This window comes from Pavona decussata, unplaced genomic scaffold, assembly GCF_977016875.1.
Source record: "Pavona decussata unplaced genomic scaffold, jaPavDecu1.1 SCAFFOLD_46, whole genome shotgun sequence".
Lineage (NCBI taxonomy): Eukaryota > Metazoa > Cnidaria > Anthozoa > Scleractinia > Agariciidae > Pavona > Pavona decussata.
In genome coordinates this window covers 2,289,845-2,317,500 of record NW_028145468.1, presented here as the reverse complement: position 1 = coordinate 2,317,500, position 27,656 = coordinate 2,289,845, and the positions used below count along the sequence as shown (strand labels likewise).

General features: G+C 41.0%; 3 protein-coding genes and 1 pseudogene across 3 annotated transcripts in view; 1 reads left to right on the top strand and 3 right to left on the bottom strand.

The window, feature by feature from the left end:
- Positions 1-9,002, bottom strand: part of LOC146482458 (coiled-coil domain-containing protein 42 homolog) — a 15,019-nt gene extending 6,017 nt beyond the window's left edge. Inside the window, exons 1-8 of the mRNA XM_085107310.1 lie at positions 8,028-9,002; positions 7,841-7,892; positions 5,951-6,127; positions 4,486-4,643; positions 3,160-3,242; positions 2,610-2,719; positions 1,370-1,429; positions 448-558 (exon numbers count right to left, since the gene is read on the bottom strand). Coding sequence (XP_084963436.1) covers positions 448-558; positions 1,370-1,429; positions 2,610-2,719; positions 3,160-3,242; positions 4,486-4,643; positions 5,951-6,127; positions 7,841-7,892; positions 8,028-8,098 — 822 coding nt within the window. The 5' untranslated portion in view covers positions 8,099-9,002. The remainder of the gene's footprint in view (positions 1-447; positions 559-1,369; positions 1,430-2,609; positions 2,720-3,159; positions 3,243-4,485; positions 4,644-5,950; positions 6,128-7,840; positions 7,893-8,027) is intronic.
- Positions 9,003-10,700: 1,698 nt separating this feature from the next.
- On the bottom strand, positions 10,701-13,346 carry LOC146482457 (uncharacterized). Its single transcript, XM_085107312.1, has 3 exons — positions 13,202-13,346; positions 12,082-12,161; positions 10,701-11,806 (listed from the first exon to the last, which is right to left on the bottom strand). The coding sequence occupies exons 1-3, from the start codon at positions 13,344-13,346 to the stop codon at positions 11,756-11,758; spliced, it is 276 nt and encodes a 91-aa protein (XP_084963438.1). The 3' UTR covers positions 10,701-11,755.
- A 69-nt stretch (positions 13,347-13,415) lies between these two features.
- LOC146482455 (uncharacterized) lies at positions 13,416-27,474 on the top strand. Its single transcript, XM_085107311.1, has 5 exons — positions 13,416-13,514; positions 13,607-13,753; positions 23,396-23,796; positions 24,981-25,146; positions 26,959-27,474. Exons 2-4 carry the CDS (start codon positions 13,679-13,681, stop codon positions 25,048-25,050), a joined length of 546 nt encoding a protein of 181 aa, XP_084963437.1. The 5' UTR covers positions 13,416-13,514; positions 13,607-13,678; the 3' UTR covers positions 25,051-25,146; positions 26,959-27,474.
- LOC146482456 (uncharacterized) lies at positions 18,212-23,263 on the bottom strand (annotated as a pseudogene).
- Positions 27,475-27,656: the final 182 nt, after the last annotated feature.

The following is a 27,656-nucleotide window of genomic DNA, read 5'->3' as shown; positions in this document are numbered from 1 at the left end:
TACACTTTGGTACATTTCTTTGTCGTCCTCCGCAAAACAACAACGTGAAATGACCAAATTTAAGGTTTTATGGAGAACGTGAACGCATGATGATTAATTTTCCTTTCTCTTTCTGAACTTTAAAGGCGCCCCTACGACGTTAGCTCCTCGATAGTTCGGCTACATTGCACAAAGTGAGAGAGTATAAATCATCGCCAATTTATTCAGAAGACGCGAAGGTAATTTTTTAAGTTTCGTTTTCGCCGGCGTCGTCGTCGTCTCCGCTTAAGGTCCCTATTGTTTTGCAGAGGACGGCAGAGAAATGTACCGAAATGTTAAACGCACGTGCAGGGCGATTGTTTTTCCTCATTAAACCTATTGTTCTGCGCCGGGCATTGTATGCAGACAGATACGCAGTAACAAAAAGATTTTGTGTCCTTCCTTTATACTTTCTTCACTGACTCTAACCTGTTGTCTAAAAATGCCCTTGGTGTTGATTAAGAACTGGTCGATTTTTTCCTTCTTTTGCACCGTGTCCTCAAGTTTTTCTTGAAGTGCAGCCAGCTCACTGTTCATCAGCTACAAATGAAAGTGATTTATTTTCTTAAAAAATTGACAATACTAAGTGGAAAGTTGCAGCGGACTCAAACTCGTTAATAGCACATGAGAGCTGACATGAACGCAGGAGAGTTTCAATGATAGAGCTCTTATTACTTTAGATTTATACGGTATACAAATGCAATGGACCTAGAGTACAGTATGGCGGGAACTAATTAGGTGCAAATCAACCATATTGGTGCAGTTTCATAGGAGTCGTCACAACTACCAAACAGAAGCCATTTTGAATAAGTTAGGTGTGGTCCTCTATCGCCGGGAATGGGACCAAGATATGCACGATTCCGACGATTTCCGAAGAAAAACTCGGTCCCATTCGTGGCGATAGTCGACTGTGCGTAAATTCCTTCAAAATGGCCGCTGCTTGCTGAAAAAGCTGACACGAACAACAACCAAAAGGTAAGCAAATTAAATTCTTAAGGGGCCCTGCGCAGCTTGCTGCCTTCAACCGGTTTTTTTTTATAGAAATAATGTTAACTTCATTTGCTATCAGCTGTGACATCTGTGATGTCAGTACTCTGACCCAAAGTGTGATAGGTACATTCATAGGTGGTTTACATTGCTGCCATGTTGGTGGACAAAACAAAAGAAAATTTGCTCACATAGTTTGCATAAAAATGGTTCCTGTCCACCAACATGGCGGCCATGACATCACATGCAAACCTTCAATACGCCGTTACACAGCTGTGTTACAGCCACTTTGTACTTATGAAGGATTGTTTAGTCCATAGAGCACAATTCCATTTGCTACATATAAATATCATTGGCCACTCACCAGTAAGTTCTGAGTATGTTCCTGATTCATGTCCTGAAGCTTCTGTTGCTCAGCTTCAACCTGAACAGATGTCAAATAACGTTAAAAAAATGTCGGATTTACCCATGCAGTCTTAGAAAGCAGACAACATTTTTAGCTCTACTATATACTTCCATGACAAAATATCAAAGTTTCCCTTGGGCTGCACCATACTGATCGTCTAAATGGCTAGAGATCAACCCAGTATCTGCTTCAAGAAGGTAATAGCTTTTACAAACAAAAACGGCCTAGTATGTAGAATACTTGGTTATTTACAGTTAACATCCCATGAATATCCTTTGTGAAACTTGATATAATATTGCAAAAATGGCACCTGGGCCACATGAACAAGCTCTGACTATATACGGCTAGAAGTTAACCTAGTTTCTACAGCATAAAACATCAATTCTACATGTAATCGCCGGTATTGCTACTCCCCCCCTAGATGGGATGCTAGTCCACCACAAGATACCCAGCATAAAGTAACTAGAAGTATTACTACTCCCCCCTGAATGCAACACTAGTCCATCACAGCCTTCACAGGATATCCAGTATGAAGTGACAAGGAGTATTACTACTACCCCTGAAAGGGTATTCTAGTTCACCACAGGGTTACTCATTTTCATGTACATTAGTTGCCTGTCTTGTCTCTACTTTATTTAGGCTCTATGGGGCACATTAGGGGAAATCTGCTGTGTGAACATAATGTATGCAGGTGCAAAATATGACAGCTCAATAAACTGGGCCCACTTCGTTCAATGGATTCTCCCCTCACAAGAACTCCATTTATCTTGTGGCCCAAAGATTAACAACATCATGCCTCAACCCCAGGGGTGGGGAAACATTCCCCCATATAAAAGCTCCAAAAGCTCCAAATATATACAGTTATGCAGTAGTTAAGAAGGTGTGAAGTGATTAAATAAGTTGAAATCATTGTTCTTTTATTGATGAGTCATGAATGAGACAAAAATTAAGATCAGTTGATCAACATTTACTTCCTGTCATATTTTTCTGCTCAATACCCCAAAAGGTAAGTACCATACATGTGTACCTCTGACGGAAGCCATTTTAGATTTTAACACCCTTAGGGGTACCAAACCACCAATTTTAACCCCTAATTGTATGACAATCACCTCCCCCCCCCCCCCACCCCCCCCTCACTTTTATACGGGAGAGAATTTAAACCTGACTGAAAATAGGTCGAGCAAAGTACTTCATATACCTGATCTGATGTATCCAATAGCATCTGTACAAGGGATTGATTGGTTGCACTCAGAGTTCTAAACCTCATCATAATTCCCATCAACATGGAGTCATTTGCCTCTAGATAGTCTAACATAAGAACATAAAATAAATATATATAGCAATTACACAGTATTAAATCAAAAGGAGTGAGAGATCACAACATCTATCAATAATTGAAAACCAGGTCCCAGTTGTTCAATGAGCAAATAACTTTTTCCAGCGGATAAGTTGCTATCCAGCGGATAAAATGTACTCCAACCAATGCTTTTGGCAAGATTTTCACACAATCCCATACTTAAATTAGACAGACGCTTCTACTTTATGCACAAATTATAGGGCTATAGGGAAACTTTTGCACACATTTTATCTGCCGCATAGCGACCTATCTGGTGGATAAAATTATCCGCTCTTTGAACAACTGAGGCCAGGATGACAGAAGAAGAAAATTAAACTAAAAATTAATAATTACACAAAACTTGCTTTAATTTTTTTTTAATATTTATTATAAGTAGCTGTTGTATAAGTACCTTCTGGTAATTGATCAAGGACTTTCATCAGAAATTTTTCATACACTGAATACTTTGCCAGCTTTTCTTGGAGAGCTGCATTCCTAAAAATAAATCACAAAGCCAATATTATTTAGTGAAATTACTTAATTTATAAATTTGATGGCCAAGTCAACATTCATTGTAACTTATTTAAACTTCATGGCAGAAAATTTAAAGGACTGGGAACATACTTCTAATCAGCTTTAAAATTGACTGCAACAATGAAACCTTATATACTCAGTCTGTACATTTGTTTCACATGCAAAACTTTAGACCGCGAGAGGTCGTCCTTTATTCCTCAGAGCCAAGCTGGGCGTGTGAAAAGTTTAAATTATGCTGGCAAAAAAGGAGGAGAGATTTTTCTTCACTCGGGCTCTGCCCTTGTTCCTCACGGCTCGCTCCTCATGCGTTATCGCATTATACCGTGACGCAAAAGAAAAATAAGAGACTGCTCACAGTCTAGCAAAAATTTTATTTATCCATTAATTTATAATTAAACTAATTTTAAAACTCTTTCACCAAGCTCTTCAAATATTATAAAAATATTTAAAAGAGGCAGCAATGTAGCAGTAATGCACTGATTGTATATGATTGAACAGAATAAAAAGCGTTTTACAGCCAAAACCAAAGTAAAATGAATGCATATTAAGTATATAGTGAAAGTATAATTGATTAACCACTGAATGCAAGTAAAAGAAAGAAAACGAGTGAGTTCCTGATGGAGTTGAACCCATACCTAGTGGCTAGCTCATACTGGTGAGATCCCAGGGGAAGAGGGATGGGGGGGGGGGGTGGGGGAACTCAGTTATATTAGTGATGGGGAGGCCTATATGGTCAAGTTGTTAGAATCAAAAAGGTCCTGCAGGCTATTAGCTTAAAACTGCCCCCCCTGCAAAAAACAAACAAACAAAAACCAAACAATTAAGCAAAGTGCAGTGGCTCAGAATGTAACCTCCATTCTTTTAATGGTAAACACATTAAATAAATGTAGTCATGGCCAAAATCTTTCCTCCCAAAACAAGTCTACCAGAAAATTGCGATCTTTGAAAAAGCCCCATACAAAAATTATGCTAAATTTTGAACCCAGTAAAGGTCTTCTCACCTCCCCATAACTAATACTTGCACGAGTACCCCTGGTGGTCAGATGGTATATTAACTAGTCAGCTGCAGCCCTACAAGGAGACTTGTGACTGTATAGGTACACTAGTATTTAGGTCAGGGTGAAGTAGGCTGCTTCTACTTAAACTCTCAATTCATGTATGTACAAATTACATGAAATCAACATGTTTTTAAAACAAACCACACCTTGCTTTGAGTTGCTCCAGTTCTGTGGATAAAATGTCCTGCTCTCTATTTTTCTGACTTTTAAGCTTTAATTCTGTCTGGTATTTTTGGATTGCCCTCCTTCGTTTTGCATCATTTTCTTCTATAAACTTCTCAAACTTGCCTACCCTTTCACGAATCTGTGTGAATGGAGAGGGAAAAGATGTACATTTACGTTACCAGTATTAATATAGAAGTAAACTTCTGCTCTTAATGAAATACCTATTGAATGGCTACTTTTCCTATTCTTGGTCCCACTCAAAAGGAAATTAAAAAAAGGAACCCATTCTGTAAAAGGGAATATACATTAAGTTTCTTTCAATCTTTGTTGCCAATCACTGCTTCATATTATAATTAATTAAAAAATGGTGGATGAAGCAAGAATAAAATTAGAAAGGGAGGGGGGATGTTACCTAACTGTCGGTATGATCTGCATTTGTTCATTATTTGAATTAACCTCTTTAAGCACTGGGCTGAGTCGATCATGACTTCAGATTGTTTTACTGGTGCCAACAGTCTAATATGTTTTGTCCAGATATAAGCACTTTAGCTCGCACCAAGCACACATTGCCAGAGCAGCTGGCCTGTGTTGTGTCAGTGTGCACCTAGGTATGATTAGGGGATGGGTGGGTGATAGCTAGCTGACTACTGAACCAGTACAATTTTTATTATTTTCTTTTTTATTTATTTTAATTCACCATGACATACATTCATAGAAAGTTACCGTGAATAATAGACTAAGATCTTACATAAGTTTACAGTGAATAATAATAGTAAAAGAAGAAGTAAGAAGTGGCGAGGAGACCTCAAGAAACCCCTGGGATTATATACTGAGAGCTAGGTCTCCTCCAAGATATGTTAGGACTGTAAGACTAGTAAAGACATTGTTTTTAGATTAGCACCTTTTCTGTAGTCAAATAAGGTTGGTTTATTACTATTTATATAGTCTTGTAACTGCTACCTCACATGTTGGTAAAACACTACCAAAAGATCATGCCAACTTCTCTCAACTGCGCATTTAAAATTATTTTATAAACACATAACTGTTAACTGTTGTTTCCCTTGTTTAAAGTGACACTGGACTAGCTGTTCTCTTCAGGGTACAGGACGTACATGCAGGTTATTATTTCCTTGGATGATACTCAATGAATAACTGGGTAGCCTGCAAATTGCAGGCATGTTATTTTGGTTGAGCGCTACTAATAGTATTAGCCTCCATCTTGGATGTTAAAAGCAGAGGAAGATTGGGGAGAGTAGAAATTATGACCAATGGGCCTAAGAATTTGAAAATCCAACATGGCAGCTACGACTAACTGAGATTCTGGTGCATGCCACGTGAAAATGCCTGCATTTCAGGTTAAATGGGAGTGAATTTCATGCCATATGACTCGATCAGAAAATAAGTTGTCAAATTAGAAAGATTATTTACTAATAAAATAAAAAATACCTGGGTTTGTTTCTTTTTGAGTTCCTCTTCTTTACTCTTGCAAGCGGCCATGCGCTCGGCAAACTGCCGTCTCTTGATATCCAAGTCTTCTTGAACCTTCTCCACCTCAACCTGTTTTTTGAGCAGCAGTGTGGACTGCACAGTGTTGAGTCCTGTGTCAAGCAGCTTGCTTGCAGACTAAATTTTTTGAAAGCAAGAGGAGTAAACAGAGTGAGCATTTATGCATCGGTCATCTCCAGCAATGCCAGGTGCGGATCCATACCGGTTTCCACCGTTTTACTGAAATTGGTCAGATTTTTCATAATGAATATATATTTTTTAATTAAAATAAAGTTCCAAGTTGAAGTCTTGAAAGTGGTTTGGACAATTGAAGGGGTGCGCGGAAGAAGGCCATAAGTGACTTTTGATGTAAGGTCAAGTTCTCCTTTTATTTCACAAGCAAAAACAAGAAAATTTGGAAGGAGAATCTAGCAGTTTATCAGAAGTCACTTAGGGCTTTTTCCAAGGCACCCCTTCAATTGTCTTTCCAATTTCCGGGGCCTTAGACATGCTACCTCACCAGTCTTTACATGCAAGTGTGAAAGGTATGTGTCAGCTTAAAGGCGACTGAAAACATACTTGTAAAGCACCATGCCACAGATGAGATTGACGGGACTTGCCTTGCTACATATGAACACCAGAATGTGGAAATTGATTTTCATGAAATAATCCACTGATTTGCAAGGCTTCATCTGAGGAGAATGGAACTTGCTAATATCCTGTCTGAATGACTCAGAAACCCAGGAAAGGGGACTTAAAAGTTAAAATCCAAATCTAGACCCCCTAGAAGCTTGCGCCCTCTGCACTCGTTGTTTCAGAAATCAGTCACTGTTTACCTTACATTTGTAGATCTGCACCTGAATGCCCATCCCCACCCTCTCCTCCCCCTTACGACATTCTTTGTGGCAGCCTTGAAAACTTCAACTTACCAAACAAAATGGTTCAAATTTCAGAATTACATTATTAAATTATAAAAAAATTGTCAAGGATATACTACAAGTGTGCAAGCATGGGGGGGGGGGGGGGAATTCCTTGATATTGTGGCAGAAATTTGTTTTTCAAGAAACTCTAGTCCTTTTATGTGGGATATTAAACTGGCAATCACGGACAGTTATAAATATTCACCCGAGGGGTAGCTCCGAGTGATGACAATATACAAGAGACGGACCATTAGATTAAACTGGAGGGGAGGTGAAAAATTTTCGGTGCATGAATTTTTTTTGAAACCCACTTGTCTGCATTAATTTTTTTCCCTCTGTGACTTTTGTTTTTACGTACCACCGCTTACAGGATTTTTTTTTAGACAAGTTTCCCTTGCAGGAATTTTTTTTGGGGAATTGTCACCCCCTCTCCAGTTTTTTTCTAATGGTCCGTCCCTAAGCTTAATATATGAACTGATCTAAACTCAATTGTAACAAACACGCGGTGTACATTTCGAAACGATCTGTCACGCATAATACGGCAAGCATATAATATAATATGCAAAATTCTGTTCTAAATCCTAACAACAGGTTTGATGTGAACTTTCAGTTCTCTTTGTTAACAAAGAATGTATTCTTTCAGAAAACTCGTACTGTTCCCTGTAAAGAGAGAACCAGTTCAGTCTTCCAAATGACACAACCATGTAAACACTCTGACGGACGTTGGTTCTCAACCGCTCATTAATGTCAAAATGAAGCAAAATACTGATAACTAAGCGTTAATAAGCCCTCCAAAATTTTGCATAAGTTGGCACAATGCAAGCTGTGACAGACTTTAACAAAATTATAACATTCTGTCATAAAACGCGCGCAACGTCTACGGCTACGAACACGAACAACGAACATTAGAAAGAGTTCTAAGCTTATGTACCTCTTGAACGATGGGGAATTTGCGAACCTCACTTTCATCTTCCTCGTCTTCTCTGTTGTAAAAAAGAACCCGAACATTAAGTACAATATCGGGAGAGTAATCTCATATCTACGATCTACTAAATAATGCACCACTTCCAAAGCTGAAAAGCAGCTAAAAGCAAAAAGTAAATTGAATCATCACGTACCGTAACTGCGTTACAAAGACATTCTGTTTCTGTGGTTCGAGCTCAAGCCGATAAGATCCTTCCGCATTCATTTCTCCAGTGAACGTTATTATAAGACAAACGATGTTTTTTTTTTAGGGAAATTAACGAGGAGGAAACACTTCAGTCAAAATATGTAAACCCAGCTGCGCGATCGGTCTGGTTCGAATGATCGATGTTTCATTCTAGAACACGATGCGCTGTTACCATAGCGACGGGACTTCTAATTGATTTTTCGAAGTATGTACTCGTGTAATGGACTGCGGAAATAATGAACCGGAAATGCCAAATTGTGAAATGTTAAAAATGTTTGCTTGAGGAAACAGTTTACTGTAGTAGATAGCTCTGTTTTTGCAGAAAGCAACCAATGATTTTTCACGCAAATAACTATGTTACAGAAAATAATAAAACAAGATACCGGGCTAATGGCATTGTACACGGAATGCTTAATGTAGCCCCAATTATTCCCCATTGTATGTTTCGCAGATATTTAAAAACTATCCTCCCTTGGCAATTGAAATAATTGTCTGAATGGTTTTATTCAGATATATTGCGTGATACTTATCGTTGTGTTACTAGAAATCATACCAGAAATAACTCTGCAATAACGTCAATTGACCCCACTGAACTGGTCTGGCCTCCTCTAGCTCTAATCCTTCGCTTTGATTATTCGATCTGTTTTTGAAAGCGGAGTTTCTTCGCTGTGAACTCTCCCAATTTCCACCGTTTCAACTGTCGAGTACTACTTAGAAGTTATTATTTCGATTTATCGCTTGAAAAAGGTTTGTTTTCTCTCTGAAAACGGCAGATCAGAGTCTTAAATTCATACATGTGGCTGCCATTGAACAAAAACAACTTTTCGAAATGATGACTTGCTTTGACGTCACACAGGTAAAGATAAGTGGGTCCCCTCCCTCGTGATATACGTGCCGATAATAGATTTTGACCGGGCTGTTTTTGTTCAAGACAATCAGACCAATAAATCCCTGCTAGGATCGAGAGGGTAGAATTTAATCAAGGTTTAATGAATAATCAAATAATGATTTGACATCACACAGGAAGGGATGAGCGGGTCCCCTTTCTCATGATATGTGCCCGAATAATAGATTTTGATTGGGCCGCTTTTGTTGAAGACAATCAGAACAATACATCCCTACCAGGGGAGGACATATTTTAATGCATAAATTAATGTGGCAATTTCTGACTACGACGAAGAAAAAAAAGATACCCAACCGAAACCTAGACACGTCATACCCTGCGGGAATTCCGTGTAATAATTACCTGGGCCTGGTTAACCTGCAATCGTACCCTCCCTCCCTACATCTCACCCGAGGAAGGGGGTCTTTTCCCTTCTCCTTAAAAAAAAAAAAGAAAAAAAGATGTCTGATCACAGGTTATGGCCTGGTTGGATAAAGCGACTTACAGATATAAATGTGAGAATTGTCTGTTGCATTCCCTGCCTTCCAAAGGCCTTTCTATTATTATCTCTCTTTGTTGTTCCCTATCCTCAGTAAACCACATTCAATTGAGTGATCCCCTGGGATCCTTTTCTTTCTTCCCTCAATTCTTAAGGGCAGGTAACATGCTAGCAATTGAGTAATTTATGCATATGTATATGGGTTCAAATCTAGCCTTTCTGAGCACTAATCTAGCAGAATTTTTCGCCTGGGGGAGGGGGTAATCTTTCGTATTTTGGGCAGAGAAGTGTTTTGTCTACAAATTCATTTTTTTTTGGGGGGGGGGGGAGCTAAATTCCTTCAATAAAACAAGCACCACTTGAAGCCTTCTGATTGATTTGTAGTATAGCTGTACATACTATTTTAAGGGTGAAATTTTGCTTTTAGGTTGCAAAAAAGTGGGATTTCAGAGGCTGCGGAGCATTCTGAAATGAGGGGGGTGGGGGGGGGGCTCATCTTTTACCCAGTCATACGCATACCCCTACTTAAATTTTCCAAAATGCCCTTTGCATTGTTTGTTGGCACAAGCAAACCTCTTTGCAATCTTTACAGTGTCTAGCGTGTAATCAATTTGTGACAATGCATCAGTGAGCAGTACTTGTTCAGGCGGTCCTGCTTCATGGTGCTTGTTTAAGGTAGTTCTTGAGTTGTCTGAGGGCAGAATATGTGCGCTGTGAAGTCGCAGATGCTACTTGTAATGTCAAATACATCTGTAAAAGTTTGTGTCCCTCTCCTAACAGTGTTTTGGTGACAGGAGTTTTGTTGAAAGCTGCGCATATGGTCCATATATTTGTAACCTGACGTACTTTGGGTAGAGCAGTTCTCACTACATCAAACGTTTTACAACATATTATTTCGCCAAGCGTGATGCTGGTAAAATGATATGTGTAAAGATCATGAGATTGAATATTTTGCCAATTTTTATGCCGTGCTAGGGATATTTTCAGCACCAAAACGTGGGGGGAGGGGGGGGGGGCTTTGACCCCCAAATTTTTGTTGTAGCCCCCAATGATGTGGGATCTGCATGTTCACAAAAATGGCGTCATTTGCATGTTTTAAACTCTCAGAAGGCACACTCAACCCCAATAAAAAAAAAAAAAAAAAATAGCATTTCAAATTAAGACTAAGACAGGTGGCACTTACTTGAGGAGGGGTGGGGAGGGGGGGGGGTGATATTCAATTATTACCAAATTGTGAAAGATTGTCATTCAGTTTTTAATTTGCAATATAATAGTTGCAAACAACAATATATGGTTACTAATCTGTGCATTAACAAACAAACTGTGTTCACATAGTTCTTACAGCGGTACAATTAGCCCCCACAATGCAAATAAATTGATGGACCTGGAAATATTGTAAGATGTGGCTTGGAATGAAAGAAACTTGTTTGTTGTATTGGAATGATTTAGTCAAGACCAGTTAAACTTTATTTATGAATTATGAATGATTGTACAAAATGAAGACACTTACACTCAATTGAAAAAAAAAATGATGTGTAAATGATGTGACCTGGTGGAATAATGGGGTGAGAATAATTAGCATGCACATATTTTGTGTTTTTTTTTCTCTTTGCTGGTGAAAATATGCAAATTTTAAGCCCATAAAGCCATACATGCTTAGTACTTTATTTCTAACAAGAACAATGCAAGTAAGCTCAAGAGCTCAAAAGGTCGCTTCCCAGAAAGCTGTTGGGCGTTATCATTCATGGTTAATATTATACCTTTTACCTGACAATGTTTTTCCGACATGATTCTTTACACTAATCAACTTGTTTTCTTTAACCCAAATAGAAATAGATGGGTGAGGGGAGGTTGTTTACTTGAGAGGATCTACTTATTTCAAATTTTGACCTGCAAAGGAGGTAGTGCCTATATAGAGCGGGGAAGGGGCTTTTTTTAGGATTTGTGGTACTGTATTTGCTGTGTTAACTCATTTAATTTAAAGGCAAGTTTCAGTCACTAAAAAGTTGCCATGTGATTTTTCAATCACAACAGTTGAGTCATAGCTGGCATACAGATATACACTGCAGTGAAAATAACAGTAATAGAAATTCAGGTATTGGAAACATGAAAATAATGAAATTGAAGAATTCAGCAAGCACAGTTCCACCTGCAAGTCTTGTTGAGAAGGTCTCTTGTTTGAGGCTGAAGAGTTTCCTTGTTCTTGACATTGTGGCTGCATTACTGGTACTATGTTCTTAGATAACTCATATACTTCCAAATTATTTTGTTCTTGCCACAAGTTCCATAGATCTCACTGGTCCTCGTCCTCTTTAAATGGATCTCTTTTCTTTGGTTTTAGAAGCTGGAGAAAAACAACAAACAAATAAGGAAGGGTTCATAAAACTCCTTTTCTATTAAAAACAATCATGATCGCAATTAGAGAAAAATTCAGTAAAAGCCCTTTCTAAATCATAGCAACAACTAGACATCTCTATAACTAAACAATCATGGAAAAAACGGGAGACAGACAGACAGACAGACAGACAGAGACCTGTAGACAGACAGATAGAGAGACAGACAAACTCCTATGCAATTAGTCATAACTAATGCAAGATTAGGTGTTTGCGAAAAACTCACATGCCATCTGACTGCTGATTTGAGGTACTCCTCCATTTTTATAACAACTGGTCCTTTTTCAAACAATTCTTCTTCTGTTACTGCAAAACAAATGCACCAGTACTTTCAACTCAAATTATCCAGGAACATAGGATAAAATTAGGAACCCTAGCGGGGGTACTTGCATTTAAAACTAGGGAGAAATGTTAGAAATGCAAAGGTCTTTTAATTTGAGTCTGGAATTGGTTATTCAGGCTTTCTTTCAGGATTTGTTTGACTTAAATTGTGGTAAGGAAAATGCTTTTTTGTTCTCTTTTTCTTTTTCAAGAAAAAAAAAAAAACCAAACAAAGGTCACTACTTGAATGAACTCCTTTGTTTTTGGATTTTGTTGTTGCATACAGGATTGGTACCCTTTTTCTGCAGAAACAAATTTACAGGACTTTTCCAGGTCTCAGAAAGTTTTTTTCTCCAGAATTTTTAAGTTCTTGGATCTTCCAATCTGGTTGCTCCTCTATGCCTTATTACTTGAGTTTACAGATTTCCAGGATTTTCAAGGACTTCCAGTCCTGGAAAATGCTAGACTGAAATTAAATTTCTCTCCAGGATTTCCGCGACCCGTACAAACACTGTACATAGACGTAGAAACAACCTTTTTCTTGAATGTCCAGCTTTTGTTTGTTTTTTTTTTTTTTCAAGAATAGGGTCCAATTCCCTTTTTGCAGAGATAAAAAAAACAAAGCTTGCTAGCAACACCATGATTTGCGTTTGAAGAAAAATATATCGAGAGGTTTATTTCTTGGCAGTGCCTTTGAAATGGTCCAAATTTTGTCGATTCTGTTCAACAAAAAAAACTATGCCCCCTTGGCAAAGGCATGTCATCCCTATTGGGGTGGGGGGGGGGAATATGGAATGTCCCACGGAAGAAAATCGAAAGAAGATGACGGGTTCAATCGTGGGTCAGAGAAGGGTGACGAAAGGCTCAGGGTTTGTCTTGGAAACCAATGGAAACATTTGAATACATGCCAAATATCCTGTCACGAGTCGTGCACACGAAAAAAAAAAAAAAAAACGCATAATATGACATTCTTCTACGCCGTGTGACCAGGCTTTAGGATTCATGCAATACTCGTGAATACTCACGCTGTACTCTCTCTCCTTTAAAATGCTTGTATATCAATATCATCTGCGCTGAAAGCATGATTCCCATCATACCATAAAGAAGACGGTTGTTATATTTGTTCGCAAATAGACGCCATCGTAGCCAAAGGCTCTTTCTCTCCCCCATTTTGGATTGAAAAACGGCGCAATCTTGCGGTACTTGAAAGACTACAGATCGTCCGCCATTACTTTTTCACGAGAGGACGCTGGCCATAAAGGCGCAGTGCTGGAACCCAGTCTTTCCCCTACCAGAAATCCTACCAGAGTCAAAATGGTGGTTGCGAAAGGAGTTTGGGTGAGCGGCCGCCTTTTTGGCAAATATTCTTATGCATTTCTGGACTTCTTAAGATTTGTTTCACTAAAAGTGTTCTGTTTTTATAACCGTAGAGTGGAACAAGTGTTACGTAGGTCTGAGTCTTCTAAAAGGTATTTTCAGGGAAGTATTTCTGCTTATCAAGCATGTCAGGAACGGAACCCAAGCAAAAGCGACCTAAATTAACACAAAGTGAACGAGAAGATAGAAGCAGTGATCAGGTTAGAATGATCTTCATTAGCGCTTGGTTGCAGTTTATGTTATGGCACTGAACTCTCGACATTTTGCAAGGTCTCGCTGTAGGTGTAGTCTCAGACGCTCTTTGGACTCGTCACGCGGAGGAATGCGTGACGAGCCCAAAGAGCGTCTGAGAGGGTGTCGATATCAGTGGCGTTTTGTGTGTGATGAGGGTGTTGGTTTCAGGAGGCGGGAGGAGGGGGGGGGGGTCGGGATGCTTTGGATACGATACGATATGATAACTTTATTTAGACACGGTAATTCCATCAGCTTCATAATTATCATTATCAACTAACTATCTACACTGTATCTACCTAACTACAATTATAAAAGTAAAAGGAAAAAAATTAAAACAATAAATGCTGCTTTTCTTGGAGGCTGTGTTAAAATCTTACCTGAAACTGAGGTGACTCAATTTAGTCTTAAAATCCTTCAAGGAAGTCGCTTGGTGTAATAATTTTTGGGGGTAGACTCTTCCATAACTGAGCTCCACTGTATGAGAAACTTCTCTTAAAAGAATCAGTGTGGGCTTGTGGAAGAGTTAGTGTGTTTTCAGTATTCCTTAAATGATAAGAATTCACATTATCGTGAAAAACAAAACGTGATCTTAAATATTCTGGTGTCATCTCATTGAAAGTTTTACAGCTGCGATACCTTTTTTGGCTTGCAATAAGAAACAGCAAATATTCTTTTTTGTGTCGTGAATCAGCAGAAAATGCCTTCATTTCTCGTATGTAGTAAGGGATGAGGGGACATGTATACATTTTATAAATAAGTCCTGTCCAATATCATTTTCCTATAATTATCTTGGTTTCTTTGTTGGAAGGGCTTTTCCCTCTTTCAGCCTGAAAAATGCACTCACTGGTGGTAAAATCTACCAGTGATGTTAACCCTTTAACCCCCAAGGCAAAACGACATTTTCTCCAGATCCAAGAACACGGACTCAATGTGCATGTATGATATACCATTTTAAAGCTACTCATGAGTGTAGTTCATAACTGATATAATTATGAACGAGAAAAGTTATGGCTTTGAGATAAAGGGCTTTAAAACGTAAAAATTTTAAAGTTCAAAAACGTCCCAATCCTTGTGTATATTAGGTATACCTCTAAACTATAGCTCATTTTGCAGTTCTCAACATGTTCATTAATGTGAGAGATGCTTTAAGACCCACAACTTCTAGGGGAAAAAAGTTGAAAAGTTATGGGGGTGGTCAACCATATCACATATGGGAGGGGGTTAAGTTTTTATCCTTTTAATGAGTAGATCTTCACAAGATCATCTCCGTGTCAAAAATTCATAGAAATCTGTCAAATATTGAAAGAGTTATGGAATTATGTGCCAATTGGCACTCTTGGGGGCTAAAGGGTTAAAGGCCTTTTACCCAATTCCAGGAATTTAATGATATGACACGATATGATACAATAACTTAAGGTTACCCGGGACCTTCAGAGGTGTCTCGCGTTTAAGTGATGTAGCGCGTCCAGTTTAAACTGTAGATACCTAAACTCCTATATCAAATTAAAGCTTATAGAGCTGACTATCAAACCATACCAAGAATTTTGAAATAAAATAAATTGTCGAATTTTTCACGACCTCTAATTGCAAGCGTCCGAATCACCTTTTTAAAGCTACAAGTCAAAGTGAATTTTTTTTTGCTAATTTAATTTGCTCCTCAGTTTCCGGACCCAAAGCGCTAAAAAAACATGTCTGTGTTTTGCCATATTCAATCGCAGTGAAAAGTTATAGAGCATTTTCGAAATAGGATGAAAAAAATAAGGAATAGTTGTACACAAATCGCTCTCGGAGAAAAAATATTTCGAAAGAAAAAATTCGCAGACATGTTTTTGTTGTTTATATGTTAAACTAGCTACTGTCCAAATTTGAAGGCAAACGAACAAATTCCTTTTGAGTTTTAGCTCTTTGAAGTGGCTCCTCCAAGTGAAAAAAATTTATTCGAGAAAACCGCTAAAAATTTGGCAATTCGTTTTATTTCAAATTTCTTGGTTTAGTTGGATAGCCAGCTCTATAAGCTTTAATTTGATATAAGGGTTCAGGTATCTACAGTTTAAACTGGACGCACTACATCGCTTGGACGCGAGACACCTCTGAAGACACCTCTGAAGATACCGGGAAACTTAAAGGGTAAGTATCATAGGGTTTTTTATATCGTTTGTTAAAAATGATGAAATAAGACCTTCAATCAGCTGCCAAATAATTCTAGAATAACGAGAGGAAAGAAATCAACTCAATTCTTGAAATGAACAACTTGTGATCCGTTCTAGCGCATTTTGGAAACAAAACTGCGAGATCTTGAAAAACATTAGCCTAATATTTTTCAACTTTCAATCCATACCGGCCTACTCTGTCTCTGGCCAAAGGCGCTAATCGGCAGTTTTATTGCACTGGGGTGATAATTTATAACAAACTTGACAATTATTTCTTTGTTTCTGCTGACAGACAAACATTTTTGGGTTTTGAAATGATAGCGAAATTTGCGTGATACTTCCCCTTTAAGTTAGACACGGTAATTCTATCAGCCGCATAATTATCATTATCAACTATCTATCTACCTAACTACAAAAATTAAAACAATAAATGCTGCTTTTCTTGGAGAGTGCAATCTCGTACCCAGAGTCCTTAGGCTCTTTGGACAGCAGTTAGTTGCCAGGAAGGACTCTGGGGTACTGGAATTTTATTACTGCAGGATTTCTGCAGTGAAACAATGCAAGCCATTACGGGGCAGCCAATAAAAAAATTTAAACAAAATTCCAGTTCCTCAGAGTCTCTCATGGCGACTAACCACTGACCAAAGAGCCTGAGGACTCTGGGTACGAAATTGTAGAGAGTGTTCAACAAGACCTGACATGGTGTCACAGACTCGCTAGTGGTCAACTTTGAAATTTTGAAGTCGTCACGAATTATTTACCCTTATTAAGAATAGAGGCAATGAAAGACAGAAAGGGACTAGAAACATGGCGATGGGCAAAGAACTGTTTGTTTACTCTTAAACAGGGTCTGGAAAGGGCTGTATGTTGTGAATCACGTTTTTGCTGTGGGTGGTTTGTAGAGAGATTGTGTGACGTGTTCAGTTACACTCCATATTCTATACAACTTAGTTTTCATTTCTCTTTGCTGTTCAGTCAAGAGATTATAAATTTTACTATTCTTCAAAGACAATCAGAATATTATTTTCTCAAAAGGCAACTGGGTGGAAATGATAAAAGACACTGTCATGTATGTATGTATACGACTATGTCATATTTCAGATAGCTTTTTGTTATTTTAGGTTCACTGGAGTTTTAAGTTTGCATGTGGCCTTGAATTCCTTCAGGAAACTGATTGCTTCAATGTTTTATCTGATGCTTTACACTTCATTTGCAATATAAACCTATGATTATGGGCAAGATGTGAGCCATTTTTCCTGTAGGAATTCAAGGCCACATGCAAAACCTCTGGTGCATTTGAGCCAAAACAAGAAAAAGCAATTTGAATCTGAAATACGCCATAGGTGAGTTATGCTCAGAGGCCTTCAGTTGTTCACAATCCCTGTTCATTAAGGATAGTGCCTACCTTTGATACTGCACATACAATCTGTGCATCTTGAGATACTCGGGTTTCCTATACATGTAGATGGTGCCTACTAACACAGGGATATTTTTGCATGGCTTAAAACTATGGGGAGGATGCAGAATTTAGCAAGTGCTCTTGGTAATAAAGCTTCAATTTGGAAAAAACGCCATACATTGCTTTGTATTACTGTTGTTTAGAATAGTAATTGATTGTTGCTTAATTATCTCTAAAAAAAATACGTGGTTACCCCCCAATTTTCTTTTTTGGATTCCAATAGCCCTTCGCCAATGATTAGGGCAGAAACTTCGAACGAGCGTCCACGTTTATTCAACAGAGAATCAAAATGCAAAACTAACACACTCGCGAAGTGAACAGGTAACCAAGGTAACAATAGAGATATGCGAACTATGGTGTGAACTAAAGCGAGAACTATGCACAACAATAAAACTATGCGAGTAATGGCGTGACTTCTTCTTCCTCTCGCTTACAAATGAAGAAAAAAAGGAACAACAAAGCAAAGCAAAGCTAAACTACAGGAAAAATGACAGTCGTGCAATGGGTAAAATTCTCAGTGCACTGGCGAAGTAGCACAGCTTAAGGAGACAAACAAAAACGAAAGTTAATTATGCAGTTCACAACTAAGTTACATAGTCACTAAGATAAGCGGGGCGGCGAGTTGAACGGCTGGACCTGCGTGGACCGGAACTAGCAGAGGAGGAGGTTTGTTCGGAGACTGGAACACTAAAATCGTCTGACAGGGGTGGAGTAAGAGAGTCTCTTCGATCTGCAAGAGGACCAGCCGTAGCGAAGTGGGGAGCGTTTCCCTCCGGAGCTGGAGAAAGCTCGGAATCTGAACAAGTGTCAGCTGCTTAAGGATCTGGAGGTGTAGCGAGCTCGACAGGAACCAGAGGGACAAACAGGCTAGGAGGGGGCGGAGGTACAGGAACGGGATTGGTTTCCTCATTAAAGCATTCATCACTACGAGGTTCCACGGCGACATCTTCACAATAGGAATCCGCGTTGTAACGACGGGAGAGGTTGAACGAGGGGTCAACGTGCTCAGGAACGCGATAACACTCAGACCGTTTGACGCGATAAGAGGTAGAACGCAACTGAGAACCGGTAAACTTCCGCACATTACACCACAGGCCCTCAACAGAAACCACGAGATATCGATCACGAGCACGATTCTTGGAGCCGTCAGAGGTAATGTAAACGAGATCACCTACTTCAACAGACGGTGAAGTGGGAGGACTGCGCCCAGGAGCCTTGGATCTGTCGCTAACTGGGTGGTTTCTGAGGCGTGAGGAGTGCTGCTCTCTGAGAAGCTGGAGATCCGTTACAGGAATCTGCCAGTTAGTGAACTGGTCGCGCTGAAGCCACATCTCTCGGGCAGACAATCCTCTGTTGCGGATACGGGTATTGAGATTAGTGGTCGCCACAGCCAAGGAAAGGGGGGAGATTGGGCCACCCCCTGGACAAATACGTAGAAGTTCGTCCCCAAGTTCGGCAATGCACTTTTCAGCCACAGGGTTCTTATTAGGGTTCTTGATACGCCCGACCTCCAACGCAAGACCATATTGCCGAAGAGTTTCATCGCTTGACAATGCGGAAAAGCCAGGAGCGGGATCTACTCTTACGACGGAAGGGGGACCAGCCAGGGGACGCAGCTCAAGGCATAAGCGGAGAAGACCGTTACGAATTGATTCGCGCCGCTCATCATCCAATAAACAGGTGGCTGTGAAGGAGGTTGTAGTCTCGCGGACGACAAGTATCAACTGACGGTAGCGCTTTATGATGTCCGCGGCGAAGGATATACCAACACCGTCAGGAGGATCAGAGGTAGACTGCTCAACAAGGCTGGAGGGAACCTTTTTCAGGGAAGAGCACAGGTGGCAACACTGGGAGCACCGGTCCAGGGCTTTGTCAAGGTCCAACGCGAAGAAGTAACGCTGAGTAACCAGCTTCATCTGGTGGCGCGAAGGATGGTCCAGTTTCACATGTAAGGCGGTGAGAAAGCCATCTATGACAGAGCGAGGGATGACTATACACTCTCTTGGCGGAGAAAAAGGTTCATCTCGTCTAACAACAAGGAGACCGTCACGAGAAATGGAGACTGAGTTCAGGTAACGCTTGACGTCCTTGATGTTTGTCAATTTCTTTGAGGGACGAGTACCTTGCTTAAGATGAGAGTGAACTCGTCTGAGATCCGGACACTCTAATTGAGTTTGAAGCCAGGCAGCACGACTTGTAAAGGGCAGAGAGGCCTGTCCGGACAGTACGTCTTGAACAGAAATAGGGCGAACAGCCAAGTCCTCAGCTTCTGACACGAATGAACAAACCTGGCAACGGGGGACATCACAGGCAGGGGCGTTTCGACTGGCGAAATCAGAAGGGAGGTTCGCAGAGCCAGCTAAGTGGAGCAGTGAGACTTGGTAACGACTAACTGCTGATAAGAAAGATGTCACACGAGGGCTGGAAGAAAACTGACCCCGGCATAACTTTTCGAAGGCTTGTACACAAGGCTTGCTGTCAGTTAGGACATAAGACTTCGGCTTGGCTTGGATTATGTAAGGAGCGAAATGCTTGACAGCGGCAGCAATAGACAGAGCCTCTATTTCACAGGGCAACCAGGAGGCTTGATGTTTTTTGAACTTAGCACTGAAGAAGCCGACGAGATGCAGTTTCTGGTTGCGAAGAACATAGAGGGTGGCGCCAAGTCCACTCATCTTGACGGAACCGTCGGTTACGATCCATAGCTGATCCTCAGGCTTTGGCAGGGTGATGGATTTGTTGGAAGTAAGCACCTCTTGGCAAGAGCGGAAACACACAAGGAGCTCATCAGACCAGGTCACTGTGTCCTGAGATTGGTGGCCAGCCGCAAGAGACTCAAGAGGAGCGAGGTACTTAGCGCAGCCACTCAAGACTCGTCCAAGCATTTTATAGGAACCAACAAAGGAGCGGAGACCGCGAACATTCTTGGGAGGCTCACACGACGCTAGAGCAGCTACACGATGAGGTGAAGCACGGATAGAGCCTTGGCACCATATCCAACCGAGAATGGTGGTGGAGGCAGGACAAACGACGGTCTTTTCGGGGGAAAGGCGCAGATTACAGCGGTCTAAAGCGGAAAGGACCTTCCGCCAGTTCATGAGGAGCTCTTGAGGAGTATCCCCGCCGCAGTAAAGGTCGTCGGCTATCTTAGCAACGCACCCTTCTTGTAGGAGGTCGCCAAGGACACGGCACATCAACTCTTCTAAGGCTGTCTCGGAACCAGGGATACCCATGGCACAACGTGTGTAGACGCGGACCCCTTTAAAAGGGGTAACTACGCCGCAATACTTCATTGAATCCTTTGAAAGAGGAATTTGATAAAAAGCCTTGGATAGATCGGAGACCACGATGTACTTCCAGCGGGCAATTTTTAGAAGGGTGGAATCTACGTCCGGCATTAGCGAAGGTTAAGGTTTGCTGTAACGGCCTACATCGGTAAAGGCTGTGACCAGGCGAAAGCCACCATTTTTCTTTTTCACCAGGAAAGAAGGGTTGAGGTACTCGACAACAACCTTCAGGTCTTCGGGGCGGCAGAAGACACCTTGAGCCTCTAGTTCATCGAACTTGCTCTGGAGCAGATCAAGTTGATCTCGCGAGTACTGTGGAACGCGGCCTTTGCGCTGGGGAGGCTCTACAGGACCCATGTTCACAATTCCTTCGATGGGACCAGCTGTTCCGTTATAACCAGGGATGCGAGGATCGAAGACAATTTGAAATTCCTTCAGAAGAGAGTTGAAAGAAGCTTTCTGAGAGGAGGACAATAAACCATCAGGATCTACTGACACTGACTCGGCAGGCGTAAGGAGAGGTGCCGTTAGCATACTCGGTGCCGGGTAAGTTTCGACCGGAGAAGGATCTGAAGCAGGATCAGGAACGGTTAGGCGCGCTTGGCAGAAATGATCGTTCTTACGAATCAGTAAGGGCTCATCAGTGTCATTGAGAAGTCTCAGTTTACCCCCGACAGCTTGGACGATGACGGGTTGTGGCCATGCGTGTGTAGGTTTACGGTGATTAGATGAGACTGGGTCAGTACGAGGCTCGATGGCGAGTGGAGAATCTTTAAGAAACTCAGAAGGGGCGTCGACTTCAAGAAACTCACCAGGCCAGACAGTAGTGTTGGCGCAAGGAGCACGTAGGAGGTGACAGGCTCTAACAGCGTGATGGGCTTGAGAGATCTGAGAAGAATCATAAGATGCTACATCACACCCAGCAATAATGATCTCATGTTTGGCAGGGTGAACAGCTATGTCATTTGAAGTCATGAAGGGAGTCCCAGCTAGTATATCCACGTCTAAGTCCTCTACAACGAGGGCCTCCAGCATAAGGGATCTGCCACGGCGAACCAGCTGGAGACGGGTCTCACCAACCACGGACAACGGAGTACGACCATCAGCTTGTAGGGCGGTCTGGGTGCTTTTAGTGACCTTTGCACCGATGTGTTTGGCTAGAGAAGCCCTCATCATGTTCGTTTCAGCGCCAGTATCAATAGTTAAACGTAAAGGATGGTGACGAAAAAAGGCGTGAAGAAACGGAGACTGGGATATATTAACACGTCGGGAAACAGTTGACTCCATTGTAGGAAGGACACCAGGGCCACAATTCTGCATCACGGGTGTGTCTAGGGGAACTGGAGACTCCACTGGGTCGGAATTCTGATAACAATCACAACTGTTCATATCTACGTCAAGGCTAGCCACTTGTCGAATTCTAGACATGAAAAGGCGGTCAGACTCAGGCAAGAACTTGCAATTACTCAAGAAGTGAGAGTGAGAATCGGGGCGTCCAGCCTGTTGGCACAGAGGGCACACCTTCAATGGTCGCGGTTTGGGAGGGCCTCTGCGACGGGTAAAAGCAAACGATGCGCGATGTTCCATTTGAGAAGCAGAGCGGAGGATTTTAGATTCATCGCTGGTGTGAAGCTCGTCGAGAAGTGAATCAAGTGCTTGGGAAATTTCCGGTTTCACGGAAGCGAGAGTTCTGCAACGTAACTCAATACCATAGCGCTGTTTGACGAGCCGAGGTAGGTTTGGATGTAGCAAACGAAGCCAAGTTAACACGATAAAATTTTCTAGAGAAGGCGAAAGTTCCTCGTCGGCCACAGGAGCCTCACCGTGATGAGTAATACCGCTAGAAGTTGTGAGAAGATTATCCTCAACGAAGGCCATCAAGCTTTGGAACAAATCCTCTGGACGTTGCTCAGGTTTCAGAGAAATATACGCGAGATCTAAGAACCGTGAACCAGTGGACTGAAGGCCATAATGCTGTCGGATCGCTTGCCAAACGCCGTTTATAGAAGTTGAGTTCTTAACGATGGAATTCCTAGAAATAATTGGAGAATAGTTCGCTATTTGGCCAAGCATCATTTCCAGATGTGTCACCTTCTGAGCTGCAGTTCTTCTTCGGGCCGCAGGAACAGATTCAGGATCATTCGAGAAACCGCGAAGGGGCGAAGCATTCGTTTTCTTACCCCAGGACGAACCATCGGTAAGAAAATCTGCAAAATTAGGATCGAGGGACAAAATATACTTTAGGTTGTTCTCCCAAGCCTCAATTGAAGTAATTGTTTCGTTCGAGGTTAGCGACCACTGTTTCGGCGCTCTATGGGAAGTCATCTTGAAGAGTTAAACTCACGAAATTCAGACACAATCGATCGAAGGGGCGAAAAGAACACTTTGACGTCTTTTGTGGGTCCGTTGAACCGAAACGCTGCCACCACGCCAATGATTAGGGCAGAAACTTCGAACGAGCGTCCACGTTTATTCAACAGAGAATCAAAATGCAAAACTAACACACTCGCGAAGCGAACAGGTAACCAAGGTAACAATAGAGATATGCGAACTATGGTGTGAACTAAAGCGAGAACTATGCACAACAATAAAACCATGCGAGTAATGGCGCTTGCTAAAAAATCTGCTTTCCCTTCATAGTCATAAACCGCACAAAAATACCTGTTTATTAGTAGGCACTGTCCTTAAATGCATCCAACCTGTACTCCTCAGGTAGCCGTGGAAAAATTACTGAAAGAACTGGAAAAATTGCAAAAGACATTAAGAAACGTCTTGGCTGAAGCTCAGGAGAATGCAAAACGATCTATTGAGAATTTTCTTGAAGACAAAGTGCGTAAAATGGGAGCAATGATAGGCCACTACTTCACTACATTTCAAGCATTAAATGTCATGTCAAGGAAAGACATGGAGGAGGCAGTAAAAAAGATGTACAATTTTGAAAGCATCCGAGATGCAGAGGAGAGCCTTTATCAGGCAGAGGAGGAGTGGAACTCCTTTTTGGAAGAAGTAGATGCTAAGATTAACCCTTCCTCAGATCCTGTGGAGGATAAAGAGCTTGTTGTGGGGTCATACGGCCCTTGTAAGCTCAAGTTAACTGACGTTTCTACGGAAAGGTTAGTTAAATACAGAGATGCTTAGATCAGGTCATGCAGATCATGCTTATATCACATACGGTGGAACCCTGGAAAAACAGCAAGTCAAACTTGCATTCAAATCCTAGCAGTGTGCATGATGTTTGTCCCATGAACCTAGTTTAATGGCCTTAGCTCTGAGGAGTCTTCTGTAGCTCAGTGGTAGAGCATCTGAATTAGTAATCGGAAGGTCTTAGGTTCGACTCCTGATAGGAGCACTCGGATTTTTTTCCGAGTATGCCTGTGTCATTTACTGAATAATACATCATTCTCAAGTAAAACTTTATTCCAAAAATTGACTCGGTAGTACTTTGTTATAGTGCTTAATTGAACCTAAGTATTGCCTACTGAGCGTTTGCCCTTGTTAAGAAGTAGGGCACCACATGAGGCAAAGAAAAAGATCTTTGACATCAGCAGGAATCAAACCCACGACCTCTATTGACTGACTTACGAGGCCAGACAGGAACAAGTCATGAATGATTATGGTGGTAATTGCAGCAATGTGAATGTAAAGGGTGCCTTTTTGTCAGACTTTTTATTCCAAAACATTTGTCATGATACACTTGACCACCCTGCCTTGCAATTAGGGTATTATGACAGTGTCAAGTTCATTATCTTGTTTGATAATACAAAAACCCTGATATAACACAGTGGCAAGTAATCTCGCACCCAAAGTCCTCAGGCTCTTTGGCCAGCAGTTGGTCGCCAGGAGAGACTCTGGAGAATTCAAAACAATTTGGAATTTTTTGATTGGCTGCCCCGTAACGGCTTACATTGTTTTACCGCTGAAATCCTGCGGTAATAAAATTCCAGTACCTCAGAGTCTCTCCAGGCAGCTGACCGCTGGCCAAAGAGCCTGAGGACTCTGGGTACGAGATTGTGTGCCAAGGGGCTGAGGAAATATGTTCACTAATAATAGAGTGGTTTGTATTTTTTTCGTTCACCATAATTTGTGTTTGTTTCAGTATTTTTTCTCTGTTAGTTGTTAGTTTCCTGAGATAAACACGTTTGTTATGCATTGTTTGGCTTGTTTTGGGGCTAACACTCTTGCATACAACCATGAAATTCAATTATGTGATGGGGGTATTTTGGCAACTGTTTAAAGAGTCAGTAGACAACAGTGAGCACTACCAACTCTTTAAAATTGATTAATTTTTCACTACTAGATGCTGCTTCATTCAAGACCTCTTAACCTCATCATCTTTAGTTTTGATTCTTCTGCGGCATTTTGCATGACTACCATGACGTGACCATGTAGCCCAAGTTCAGCAGCATAAGGCAGAATTTGAAGCTCAGAATGGACAAGTCATAGTTGTAAGCTTTGGAAATGTGGTGAGAAGATATCCGTGGTAGTAGTATAGGTGGTTTGCAACTAATCTCTAGAGATCCAAAAGACAATGGTGTGGCAGCCATCCAACATGGCCGCCATGCCATTGTCTTTTTGGATCTCCAGGGATTGGTTCCAAACCACCTATATGATGGACACTGTAGATATTACATTGTAGATTTAACCAGATGAGCATGTTGGATCTTTAAATACAGTCGACTCCCAATAACTCGAACCTTCAAGGGAAACTGCAATAGGTTCGAGTTATCAGGAGTTGAGTACAAATAACCGGAAATAGGGGAAAAAATGGTGTTTACTTTGTATTTCTATTCACACAGTGTCACATTTGAATTAATTTTAATTATAGAGAAGTAGAGTGAAAAATGGAACAATATTTCCAAATTAAAAATCAGAACGTAACGTAACGTGAAACAAAACAAAACAAAGCAGCAGGAGAAGACTAGGTACTGAGAACTTGAACTGGACTGACACGTTTTGTGTAATGCAAATAAAGTCAAAGAATACACGGCTGCTTCAAAGTAAATTCAGTGTTTCGGCCTACAGTGCTGTTTGTTTTGTCCTGTTACGTCTTGAAAAACATGGTTCGAGTTATCGAGGATACAGTTATATAGAAAATGTCCTGAAGGGAAACGAAAATTGGTTCGAGTTAGCGGGAGGTTCGAGTTATTGAGGGTTCGAGTTTACCGAGGGTAAGATTGCATAAAATGTATGACGGAAATCCAGGGGAAATCGATTTTGGGCTGAGTTAGCACGAGGCTCGAGTTATCGGGAGTCGACTGTAGGAAGGTTATGCAACAAGATGGCAGAGAAAGAGGATGGCTTGTGCTACTAATTTCTGCATCTTCAATTTATTTTCTGTTTAAGTCGCCAACCTCTGGTTGTTCGCAGCATAAGCACCATGCGAGGAAGGCAGTTTAAGGACGGCGCTTCCTTTGCTACTGCGCATGCGTTTTGTGCATCTCTGAGTGGTCCAAGAAACTCGTGTTTCTAAGAAGGTGCCTACTCAAGACAAAGATATTTGTGCGGTTCATGATTACGCGGGAGAAGTAGATGTTAGAAAGGTTTGAAATCCAAAATTGGGGGTAACCACGCGCTTTTCCGGCAGAGATATTGTTAAGATCACTTATCTTCACATTGAATATTTTGGGATACTTTACAAACCAGACTGCCCTACCCTGAATGCTCTACCTATGAAAAACTTCATTTTATGAGCTACTTATGGTGCATTGTGGCGGTGTGGTGGTGTAGATGTTAGTATGTTAGACTTTTGGTCGGAAGACTGGAGGGTCGGTGGTTCGAATCAATCAATCAATCAATCAATCAATCAATCAATCAATCAATCAATCAATCAATCAATCAATCAATCAACCCAACCCAACCCAACCCAACCCAACTCAACCCAACCAACCAACTGTCAGTCAGTCAGTCAGTCAGTCAATCAGTCGTTTCTTTATCCATGTAGCGCCAACGAGCATAAAAATCTTCGTTTACAAAAAGCGCTCGTGCATCTAAACAACTCTAAGAAATAAATAAGGTAAAAAGTGCATACAATAATTTAAATAAGTTAAAATAAGGAAATCAAACCCCTCAACAAAAAATATACATAACTATCAGGTTGGTCTCTTGACTGTGTGTTGTTTCCTTAGACAAGAAATTTTATTCTATATTCATTTGTCTCTCGTGCTAAAGTATCATGTCTTATGGTGAGTGATAGAAATATCATTTGCGTTAACACTTTAGTCTTTCGTTTATTCTCATTTTATTGAAAACTTCTTTTACTCTCTTTAAATTGCTAGGATGGAGCAAGGAAATGGCTTCAAGACACCAAGTGTGAGTTCAGAATGTTTGTTGACCATGAGCGCCAGCTTTACAATGCTCTCGGCCTGAAGCGATCAGTGGCAAAAGTGTGGAGCATCTCTGCCCTTGTTTATTATGCTGAACAAAAGCGTGCGGGCCGCAGGCTTGTAGCAATGTTTGAAGAAGATGACCCCACACAGATGGGAGGAGATTTTGTGTTGGATAATCACGGGAAATTGGCGCTTATTCATCGCAGTAAGGTGTCCACTGATAGACCTCCAGTGGAGGAACTCTTAGGGTGTGTCAGGGGTCTCAACGAAGGGAAGGGAAAACAATAAGAATTAACAGGATTTTAAGATTTGCATACAGTTTATAAAGAGATAAGGAAGGTTAGTATGACAGGCTGTCTGAAGAAACTGTGGTCCTGTGTCAGTAGAGGAGTGAAACAAATGTTTGTTTTCATGAACTGAGTTAATAACGTAAAAAGGCCACCATAAAGAGACTGATGTAACATGCATTTGCAATAACATATATATTTTCGAAACAGGGAGAAGGATGGTGACCGTTTCTCGCGGCACCTAGAAGAAATTAGGGACTTTAAGAATCCACGACGGTCACGGCAACAAAAACGTGGATTAAAAATACAAGTTCGCGTTACTTGTACTACTTCGCGATTATTCCAATTCTTTGAACTTGT